Below are 12,223 nucleotides of genomic sequence, written 5' to 3' on the forward strand. Positions count from 1 at the left end.
GAAGCAAAAACAAAGACCACAAGATTCTCTCAATAGATGCAGAAAAAGCTTTTGACAAAATTCAACACCCTTTCATGATACGAACACTCAAGAAAATAGGCATAGAAGGGACATACCTAAAAATGATACAAGCCATTTATGACAGACCCATAGCCAACATCATACTGAATGGGGAAAAACTGAAAGCATTCCCACTTAGAACCGGAACCAGACAAGGCTGCCCACTATCTCCACTTCTATTCAACATAGTACTGGAAGTCCTGGCTACAGCAATCAGACAGGAAAGTGGAATTAAAGGTATCCAAATAGGGGCAGAAGAAATCAAACTTTCACTGTTTGCTGATGATATGATATTATATTTAGAAAACCCCAAAGATTCAACCAGGAAACTCCTGGAACTGATAAATGAATTTAGCAAAGTCTCAGGATACAAAATCAATACACAGAAATCAGAGGCATTCGTATACGCCAACAACAATCAAATCGAGAACCAAATTAAAGACTCAATACCCTTCACAATAGCAACAAAGAAATTAAAGTACCTAGGAATATACTTAATGAAGGAGGTAAAAGACCTCTACAGGGAAAACTATGAAACACTGAGGAAGGAAATAGCAGAGGATGTAAACAGATGGAAATCTATTCCATGCTCGTGGATCGGCAGACTCAACATCATTAAAATGTCTATACTACCCAAACTGATCTACAGATTCAAGGCAATACCTATTAAAATACCATCAGCATTCTTCACAGATATAGAAAAAATAATTTTACGCTTTGTATGGAACCATAGAAGACCCCGAATATCAAGAGCAATTCTAGGGAACAAAAACAAAATGGGAGGTATTAATATGCCAGATATCAAATTATACTACAAAGCTGTTGTAATTAAAACAATCTGGTATTGGCACAAAAATAGGATTATTGACCAGTGGAACAGATGTGAGAACCCTGATATAAAACCATCCTCACATAGCCATCGAATCTTTGACAAAGCAGACAAAAACATATGCTGGGGAAAAGAATCCCTTTTCAATAAATGGTGCTGGGAAAACTGGATAGCCACTTGTAGAAGGTTAAAACAGGACCCACACATTTCATCTCTCACAAAAATCAACTCACGCTGGATAACAGACTTAAATCTCAGGTATGAAACCATTAGAATTCTAGAAGAAAATGTTGGAAACACTCTCCTAGACATCAGCCTAGGCAAAGAGTTTATGAAGAAATCCCCAAAGGCAATCAAAGCAGCAACAAAAATAAATAAATGGGACATGATGAAACTACAAAGCTTCTGCACAGCCAAAGAAACAGTCATGAGAGTAAACAGACAACCTACAGAATGGGAGAAAATTTTTGCATCCTACGTATCCGATAAAGGGCTGATAACTAGAATATACATAGAACTCACGAAAATCAGCAAGAAAAATTCAAATAACCCTATTAAAAAGTGGGCAAAGGACTTGAACAGAAACTTTTCTAAAGAAGACAGAAGAATGGCCAACAAACATATGAAAAAATGCTCACCATCCTTAATCATCAGGGAAATGCAAATCAAAACTACAATGAGATATCACTTAACTCCAGTGAGAATGGCCTTTATCAAAAAGTCTCCAAATAACAAATGCTGGCGTGGATGTGGAGAGAGAGGAACACTCCTACACTGCTGGTGGGACTGCAAGCTAGTTCAACCTCTGTGGAAAGCAATATGGAGATACCTTAAAGCGATACAAGTGAATCTACCATTTGATCCAGCAATCCCATTGCTGGGCATCTACCCAAAAGATCCAATGACACTCTACAAAAAAGACACCTGCACTCAAATGTTTATAGCAGCACAATTCATAATCGCAAGGCTGTGGAAACAGCCCAAGTGCCCATCAATCCAAGAATGGATTAATAAAATGTGGTATATGTATACCATGGAGTACTATTCAGCTCTAAGAAACAATGGTGATATAGCGCATCTTATATTTTCCTGGTTAGAGCTGGAACCCATACTACTAAGTGAAGTATCCCAAGAATGGAAAAACAAACATCACATAGACTCACCAGCAAACTGGTATTAACTGAGCAGCACCTAAATGGACACATAGGTACTACAGTAATTGGGTATTGGGCAGGTGGGAGGGGAGGGTATATACATACATAATGAGTGAGATGTGTACCATTTGGTGGATGGTCACGCTGGAAACTCAGACTTGTGAGGGGATTTGGAAAAGGGCATTTTTTGAAACCTTAAAATTTGTACACCCACAATATGCCAAATAAAAAAAAACAAAAGAAAGTAGAAAGATTTCATATAAACAATCTAATGATGTACACCTCAAGAACTAGAAAAGAAAGAACAAATCAAATCCAAAATTAGTAGGTATAAAGAAAGAAGTAATAAAGATCAGTCCAGAACTAAAATCAAATAAAGACTTAAAAAACAATATAAAGGATCAACAAAATGAAAGGTTTTTAGAAAGATAAACAAAATCAATAAACTACTAACTAGATTAACCAACAAAAGAGAGAATACCCAAATAAAATCACAAACAACAAAGGAGACATTACAACTGATACAACACAAATACAAAAGATCATCAGAGACCATTACAAGCAACTATACACTAATAAATTAGTAAACCTAGAGGAAGCGGAAAAATTCCTGGACATATACAACTGATGGAAATTGAATGAGAAAGAAGGAAAACCTGAACACACTAATAATGAGTAATAAAATTGAATCAGTAAGAAAAAGTCTCCTAACAAAGAATGTTTTAGGACCAGAGGCCTTCATTGCTGAATTCTTCCAAACTTTCAAAGAAGAATACAAATGCTCCTTACAGTATTCCAAAAAACTGAAAAGGAAAGAATTCTCCCTAACTCATTTTAAAAGGCTGGCGTTACCTTGATACCAAAACCAAAAAAAGATGCAACAACAAAAATTCAGGCCAACATCCTTGATGAATATATACACAAAAATTTTCAGCAAAATACTAGGCAAAACTGAATCCAACAGTATATCAAGAAGATAATATATCATGATCAAGTAGGATTTATCCCAGGAACAAAAGGATAGTTCAACATATGCAAATCAATAAATGTGACACATCACATCAAAAGAATGAAGGACAAAAACCATACTGTCATCTCCATAGACAGAGAAAAAACATTTGATAAAATTCAATATCCCTTCACAATAAAAAGTCAAAACAAACTAGACATAGAAAGAACATACCTCAACATAATAAAGGTCATATATGACAAACTCACAGCTAATATCATACTGAATGGGGAAACGCCGAAAACTTTTCCTATAAGAACTAAACAAGACAAGGATGCCCACTTGTACTACTCTTATTCAATATAGTACTGGAAGTCCTAGCCAGATCAATTAGGCAAGAAAAAGAAAGAAAAGGCATCCAAATTGGAAAAGTAGAAGTCACACTGTCTCTCTTTGCAGATGATATGAGTCTAGAAAAACCTGTACTCCACCAAAAAACTCTTAGATCTGATGAATAAATTCAGTAAAGTCTCAGGATACAAATTAACATATAATAATCAGTTGTATTTCTATACACCAATAAACTAGCAGAGAAAGAAATAAAGAAGGCAATCTCATTCACACTAACTATGAAAATATAAAATACCTAGGAACAAATTTAACCAAAGAGGTCAAAGACCTTTACAGGAAAACTATAAAACACTGATGAAAGAAACTGAAGAGGACACAAACAAATGGAAAAACATCCCATCCTCATGGATTGGAAGAATTAATATTGTTAATATGATCATATATATTGCCAAAAGCAATCTACAGATTCAATGTAATCCCTATCAAAATACCAATGTCTGTTTTCACAAAAATAGAAAAAACAATTCTAAAATTCATATGGAACTAAAAAAGAGCCCAACTAACTCAAGCAATCAAGAGAAAAATGAGCAAAGCTGGAGGTATCACACTACCTGACTTTAAAATATATTATAAGGCTATAGTAAGCAAAACAGCATAGTATTGGAATAAAAACAGACACAGACCGATGAACAGAATAGAAAACCTGGAAGTAAATCTATATATTAATAGCCAAATGACAAAGGCATCAAGAACATACACTGGGGTAAAAGATAACTTATTCAATAAATAGAGCTGGGAAAACTGGATACTCATAGGCAGAAGAATGAAAGATCTCTCCCCATACACAAAAATCAACTCAAGATGGATTAAAAACTCAAATGCAAGACCTTATAAAACTACTAGAAGAAAACATAGGAGAAACACTTCAGGACACTGCTCTATGCAAAGATTTTATGGCTAAAATCTCAAAAGCACAGGTAGCAAAAACCAAAACTGGACAAACGGGATTTCGTCAAACTAAAATGCTTCCCCACAGCAAAGGAAACAATCAACAGAATGAAGAGATAATCTGTTGGAGTACAAACTATTCATCTAACAAGGGACTAATACCCAGAATATACAATGAACTCAAATAACTGAACAGTAAAAAAACAAATAATCCATCAAAAGTGGGCAAAGGACAAGAATACACATTTCTCAAAAGAAGACATACATATGGCCAACAGGTATACGAAAATATGTTCAACATCACTAATCATTAGGGGAATGCAAATCAAAACCACAATGAGATACCATCTCATCCCAGTTTGAATGGCTATTATTAAAAAGATAAAAAATAACAGATGCTGATGAGGATACAGAGAAAAGGAAACTCTTATATACTGTTGTGGGAATGTAAATTAGTATAGCCATTATAGAAAACAATATAGAGAGTTCTCAAAAAACTAAAAATAGAACTACCATATGATCCAGGAATCCCACTACTGGGCATTTATCCAAAGGAAAGGAAGTTAGTATATCAAAGGGATACCTGCACTTCCATGTTTATTGCAGCACTATTCACAATAGCAAAGATATGGAATCAACCTAAGTGTCCATCAATAGATGAATACGTAAAGAAAATGTGTTATATACACAAAATGAAATACTATTAGACCATAAAAAGAATGAAATCATGTCATTTTCAGCAACATAGGTGGAACTGGAGGTCATTATATTAAATTACATAAGCCAGGCAAAGAAAGACAAATATTGCATATTCTCACTCATCAGCGGGAACTATGAAAGCTGATCTCATGGAGGTAGAGAGTAGAATGATGGTTATCAAAAGATGAAAACGGTGTGTGTGTGTAGGAGGTGGGGAAGGAAGAGAGGCTGGTTAATTGGTATAAACATACAGTTACAAAGGACTAATAAGTTCTAATGTTCATTAAAGTTGGATGACCATAGTTAATAAAAACATATTTTATATTTGAAAACAAAAGAGAGGACTTAAAATATTCCCAACACATAGAAATGATAAATACTTAAGGTGATGGACACTCCAAATACCCTGACTTGATCATTACACATTCTATGCATGTAAGAAAATGTCACATGTGCCCCATAAATATATATAAATACTATGTATCAATAAAAAATTAAAAAACCAAATATATAAATATGTATCAAATATATGAATAAAATCAAATAACCAAAGCTCCATAGTTTATGATAGTATCTTTTGTTACCAGCTAACAAGGCAACTTGAACCAGAGAGTTTTCCATTGGGATGATTCTAACATGATCCTCTTCTTTGGGGATTAGATTAGCTACATGAGGAAACTTTTTGGAAACTGTGTTATGTTTTGTCCACTATGAATTCCCTATTTGTATAAGTGAGTGGAAAATCAACATTTGGGACCTTTTCCTTGCCAGAATACCTAGTTCATCCTATTATTTCGTTAATTAGTGAAATAATATTTTGTTAATAGAAATCACAATGTCAATAGAAATCACAATGTCATGTGGTTTCTATTAAATTGCTCCTACTTTACAGTGTCAAAGAGCTGTCTGTTCTCATATTTTCTTCATCTTCATAATTATTCCTTATAATAAAATATTAATGATAATAAAATGACAGGTTGCTCATATTTTAACAGCAACTTATTATTTTCATAGATTAATATCTATTGAATTTTCTCTCAGATATGAGATGAATATATTATTTTAGGCCACTAGCATAAAACAATGAAAAGTAAATCTAAATATTTGGCATAATAAATTATAGAGTTAGTAGGTTTAAAAGATAAATGAAAGTTTTTGCTTCTGTTTTTTAAAAACATTGGAATTTTGTTTTTTAAAAAATTTTTTAGCAATGAAGGTTTGTCATGTAGGGGAAAAATGTTTCCTTTTTAGAAGTTTTATAATGAAGTCAAGGCAGCAATTCAATACTACTAAAAATAAAACCAACCTGTATCTGACCATTTTTTGAACTGTTTATAAATTCTTTAAGTATCTGTGACTATGAATATTCTTATGCTTTCAAGGCAAAATTCTTTAATTTTATATCCTAATTTTCTTTTGGTAGGCAATATAAACATTTCAAACTGATAGTACTACTTTATATGTAACACCTCTAAAAAAATCTCCTGTATTTGTCCACCACTAATTAAAAATTTGTGATTATTCAAACTGTTGGAATAAAGTTTGCCTACTGACAACTTATAAGGAAAGAGTGTAGGAGGGCATGTTTAATCTACCAAAAATTTAAAAATTTAAGAGCTTTTGAAGATAATCACTATTTGTATGTAAACAAATGCTGTTAGTATGACAGAATATTTATTTTAAAATACTTTATTAGCTTTTAATTAAATTACATGAAATACCTGAAAGTAATGAATACAAATTAACAACATATTCTATAATTCAGACTTTTTACTATACTAATACACAGCTCCTCAATTTTTAGGGGATTTTATGTGTTCATTTATGGCAAACTTTATAAGTTTTAACCTTATTAGATCTATGTAATGGAACATGTCTTTGGCTTTCAATTTGGCTGTTTGAAAGTTTCCTGTCACATAAAAATTATACATATATATTTTCAAAATTTTCTATTTCCTTTTCATTTCTATTATAATCTACTATTTCTTCTGGTAAAATGATAAGACATTTTCTTTAGGAAAAAAAGAAACAACCAAGAAAGTAGAAATGTTAGAGCCTTACAGCATTATAATGCCAATACCTATGAAGTCTCAAAATACGCAAACAGATCAACAGAGCGCTGATGATTCAGCTGCAATGCAGAGCCTCAAGGCTGCAATCTACACTCTTCAGACATGTGTCCACTGAACGCCCTGGAGGAACACTGTTCTAGAGTGCTCTACTACTTTCTCTGTTATCAATTCAGTTACAGAAAGTCCCGTCTATTTTGAAGTGAAACTTCTGGTTTTGTTCTTTTTCATAGTTGATTCCTGACTTAAGGAAGATACAGTGGACTCTTTGCAATGGAATCTGTTTTGTTTTTTATATCATCCTTCTTGATTTCTTCCAAAAACTTCGAAGTTGATTATTTGATATTAAACTAAATCTATCCATTCAACTAGGAACCATGGAAAAATAAAACCAAAGTTAGGATCTTAATACTTCAAGGATCCTAAACGTTTCTAGTAACTTCCTAGTCTTAGTACCGATCTTGAATAAAATTTCTTATAGGAACATTTGTATGCTATGCTATTTTCATATGTTTATAGTGCATGGGTGGGCAGAATGACAGCCTATTTCCTTTAGGAGAACACATTTTTATTGCATTTTCCCTGCTCTATACACTGACTGTTCATATGAGAGAGGACTAAATCAGATATAGAATTATTTCCAGTTTCATATGTTTTGAACCAGACAACCATGTTTTGTTTGCTAAAAAGAATAATGGAAAAGAATCAAAGGGCAGTAAGGGTCATCCTAGTTCTCATTTCTGCCTGCTGCCATGTAAATAAATGGAAATTGATGTCCAATGCTGTTCTAAGCCTTCCACATGCAGTGGCATTACCACTATGTACACGAGCAGCCAATAATTTATTCTTGTACTGTTACCATGGACAAAGTCCTATTAATAAAACACATTACTCTCTGTAGGCACCTGCAATAAATTTTGGTCCTCAAAAATGTTCCCTATAGATTCCCATAATAGAGTAATAGAAATAATGGAAATGATGGTGCTTTAAAGAGGGAAGGAAAAACAACTGTTAAGGTCCGTTTACCATTTTCATCGTGACCACTGGCTTCTGGTGTGCCTTGCCTCTGGTCCTCCTCTGGTGCTTCAGGATAAATGACAGCAGTGTCTTGTTGCTGCAGGAACTCTTCAACGTTAGGATCATGGTTCTGCTCATTTTCTGCATCTGAGTCGCATTCATTATCTTTTACTAGAAGAAATGCATACTTTATAAAAAGCAATTTCACAAAAGTTGTTATAAAGTTTTTCTAAACAAGAAATTATTTATCTTGAAACACAATTGTTCTTTAGTTTTTATGAAATATTTACTGAAATCTAAAAATGAATTCCACTTGTTTTGTTGTAATCTAGTAAAAAGTCTTTTACTTTATAAATTTAAAATGTTATAAATGTCTGAAATTCTTACAATATTCTTTTCAAGTTATGGAGGCAAATGCCTATTTTATTAATAAACAAAACACAGAGAAGGTAATGTAGTTGACTGAATTCGTTCTCAATTAATGATAAAGCGGAGAAAAAAAGAAAACTTTAGTTCTCAAAGGTCACCTTCTAAAAATCTATCATATCATAATGTTTATTTAAAGTAGTATAGTAGTCCCCCTTATGCACGGTTTCACTTTCCTTGGTTTCAGTTACCTGTGGTCAACTGTGGTCTGAAATTAGGTGAGTACAGTACAATAAGATATTTTTGAGAGAGATATCACATTTACATAATTTTATATTATAGTATATTGTTATAATTGTATTTTATTATTAGTTGTTACTGTAACTCTTTTACTGTGCCTAATTAATAAGCTAAACTTTATCATTTGTGTGTACATACAGGAAAAAACATAGTATACATAGGGTTTAGTCCACTGGGGGCCTTGGAACGTGTCATCCATAGATCACAGGGGACTACTGGACTTTAAATCTCAATCATTCTCATATAAACCACTATGACGTTCAGTTCAGTTATATGATTTCTTAGAAAACAGATTTAATAATTATCTATAGTTAGGAAGATTTCTAGTACGATGGCATCTATTTCTTAACTCCTCTAGTATTCATATACAGACAGGAATATTCATATTCTCTCTCTCTCTCTCTCTCTCTCTCTCTCTCTCTCTCTCTCCTTCAATAAACATTTAACCGTGGGATTAAGGCAGAGGCAATTTTTCTTGCATTGGAAAGGTTTAAGAGATAACAGAATGTTTTCAATCTCTGAAGGCAGCCGAGTGCTGTGGAGTTTCCTAAGCTGTGTTGCTGCACTATGGTTCTCCCCATTTCCCGCGCTGGCTCCAGACCATGCTGGTGGCAGCTGTAATGGGTCCATATGGCTCCCAAGTGTCTCATGACTGACTTCTTTATAGACTTCAGACTGAACTGTCAGTTCTAAATTTGTAGAGCAGCACGTCCCAGTACACTGAAATTGGGCTAAATTAAAATGGTGATGTATGGGCATCTTTTTGTTCAATGGTTATTAAGATAACCTTGCTAAATCTCCTGCACAGTAGTAGTAACTGAACTCATAAGGGTGGCTGCTGTTTAAAATCTGAGAACCAATGACATAATAATAACAACACTGATCCATAATTTGTTTTCCTCCTTACAGCCAATAGCTGTCAATTATTTAGCAACTGCTGTATGTTGATAATTGTATTTAGTTCATGGCCACCAAACTTGGGTTATTGGATCCAGAGGTAATTAAGAGGTGAGATTATACTGTTGGTTTTAAGTCCCAACAATCAATTCCCAGATCCTCAGCTTCCATGTATACTCCTTCTTAGCATCCTGAAGGTTCTCCTTTCTCCCTGCTCTCCCTTTTTCACAGTATCCCTTGCTCTTACTTTCTCAAAAGAAAAAAGAGAAAAAGGCCTATTCCTCCATCCATCCATTAAATTAATATGGTGTATTGCCTTGGAGTGTAAAAACTTCCGGGGTACAAATGGAGAAAAGTTCAAAATACTGATTGGGTAAAACCCTCTTTACTGATTAGCAAGGCAACATAAAATCACTATAGGTTTTCTAGTCTTTCCTGTTTATATGAATTTTTATTAGTCTTAAAGCATGGCAACTGAAATGGTGGGAAGGTGAAATCAACTATATTATATGGCCAGAGAAAAAGAAGGTAATTTTCATATAATGACCTCACCTGTTCAACCCCCTATTATTAAAAAATCTGTTGCTCTTCAAGAGACTGATGAGAGCAAAGCAAAGAATATTCTCAAACATCATGCTAGGATCTGTCATTAGCTGGAACAATAAGCATTTCTGAACAGCTAAAGCAATACAAGTCAGTGACTTTGAGTCTTTTCAATGTAATTTCAATTTTTCAAGTTAAACTAGATAAAATTCATAAATGAAATTTATATTTTATGTGCTTTCTTATAGATTCCATTTAGTCAAATTTGACAAGATAGTTAAAACATTTATTTCAATTAAGCAATCTCCATCTTATAAAATGTTTATATTTTCTATATGCTAGTAACAAAAATTATATATATTCTGGAATGATTTTTAAATACTTCTCAGAATTATGCAGTCTATTTTTTATACATAAATTTTGCTACCTTAATAAGTTATAAACTTACATATAACACTGATTTTTTCTAAGTGTATTTATTTGGAGATAGATTTCTATAATACAAAAATTAGATCATATATTATCACCTTACTCTTGACTTCATTATTGGCTATTTTTATGATGTATTTATTTTTACCTTATATATTCTTCCTTATTTATAATTTGTATATTCCTCATACATTTTCTTTTTGAGGACATTTATAAAATTTCTCAAAATGTGTATTGACACATTTATTTGAATTGGAAAAATGAAGATACTTTTTCCTGACAGAAATTCAGTCTGATTTGGCTGATTGGTATGATAGTGATAACTGGCTTTGCTAGTTAGACTATTAGGTAGAAATTTTACAGAAATTGGATGAAGTAAATAGCACCTGTAGTAAAAGGATTTAAAAAAAATGTATTTGCAAATGATACTGAAATTAACCATATTTCAATATCCTCAACCACTTCTGAATATATTAAACAAGGTGAATGTAAGTGAGAAAAACATTAAGAAAAACAAAAACAGGTATCATTAGTTCTTTGGTAAGCACTGGTAAAGTCTTTCTGGTATATGTCCCAGAAAATGAGGGAATGAATGATTCTAAAGACTGGGAAATAAATTCTTTTGCAAATTAGATGACTTTGAATTTTTGTTTTAAACAAAATTGAAGAAGTAGTTAATCAAATTGTAAGCTGATAGGACATTGAAATATTTTTATCGATAGATAGCCATAATTCTTGGTATATAATTCTGAAGATGTTTAAGAATTGAGTAACTCGGTTATAACAAAAATTATATTTCATATTTTTGAGAATAAAGTTATTGTAATGCTAAGCAAAAAACAGAAACACAATTTATGCTAAATACTTTTTCTTTTAGAAATAAGTAACATGAAGCTACTTTATTTGAAATTTATGAGGCAGCATATAATCAGTTTATATACTATAAAATTTAGATGATTATTATAGCACCTCTAAGGGTTGGGTGAGGGTTAAATTAATATAGTAGTGTGTACTTCCTGGCACATAGAAGTACAAGTAGTAATTATTAGCTATTTTCCTTATAGCAGGGTTGCAAGGTGAACATTATGATTTCACAATTAAAATTTTTCTCAATAACAAAGTGAGGGTCAGAAAAGGTAGACTGCTTTTCCAAGATCACATAGGAGAAAAGTACTACTATTAGAACATACAATTTGGCATTAGGTGTCTGGTATCAAATTCTAGGCTCTTTCCATTAAACTACACTGTCTTCATGAACCTGTATTTACCAAGCCCAACTTCAAGCTGAGACCATAAATCCTGCAGTTTTACCCATAAAATTTAAAATGTTGGGAAATGCACAGTGTGGGAAGCCCAACTGTAAAGCAATTTCCTAGTCTTAAGATGATAAACTTATGTATATAAATATTAGGAAGATGAACAAATACATAGAAACATATAATAATAATTTAATTTTCTGTTAGATATGACAAAACTCAGAACTGATTGTCAAAGGATAGAATTATAGGGCTATAAACACAAATTAGAGAGAGCAAACATTTAATATAAAGACTAAATATCTTTTTATTTAGCTATTTATCCATCTCTGTATTTTCTACTGAGAATAAAGTAC

The 12,223-nt window shown here is 32.7% G+C and overlaps 1 protein-coding gene across 5 annotated transcripts in view; it reads right to left on the reverse strand.

Moving 5' to 3' along the window:
- Positions 1-12,223, reverse strand: part of ZEB1 (zinc finger E-box binding homeobox 1) — a 214,307-nt gene that overhangs the window by 30,117 nt on the left and 171,967 nt on the right. For all 5 annotated transcript variants that reach the window (XM_012789010.2, XM_012789009.2, XM_020284145.2 and 2 more), the window contains one exon: positions 8,086-8,247. In XM_012789010.2, coding sequence (XP_012644464.2) covers positions 8,086-8,247 — 162 coding nt within the window. The remainder of the gene's footprint in view (positions 1-8,085; positions 8,248-12,223) is intronic.

The sequence above is a fragment of the Microcebus murinus genome, chromosome 25 (assembly GCF_040939455.1).
Source record: "Microcebus murinus isolate Inina chromosome 25, M.murinus_Inina_mat1.0, whole genome shotgun sequence".
NCBI lineage: Eukaryota > Metazoa > Chordata > Mammalia > Primates > Cheirogaleidae > Microcebus > Microcebus murinus.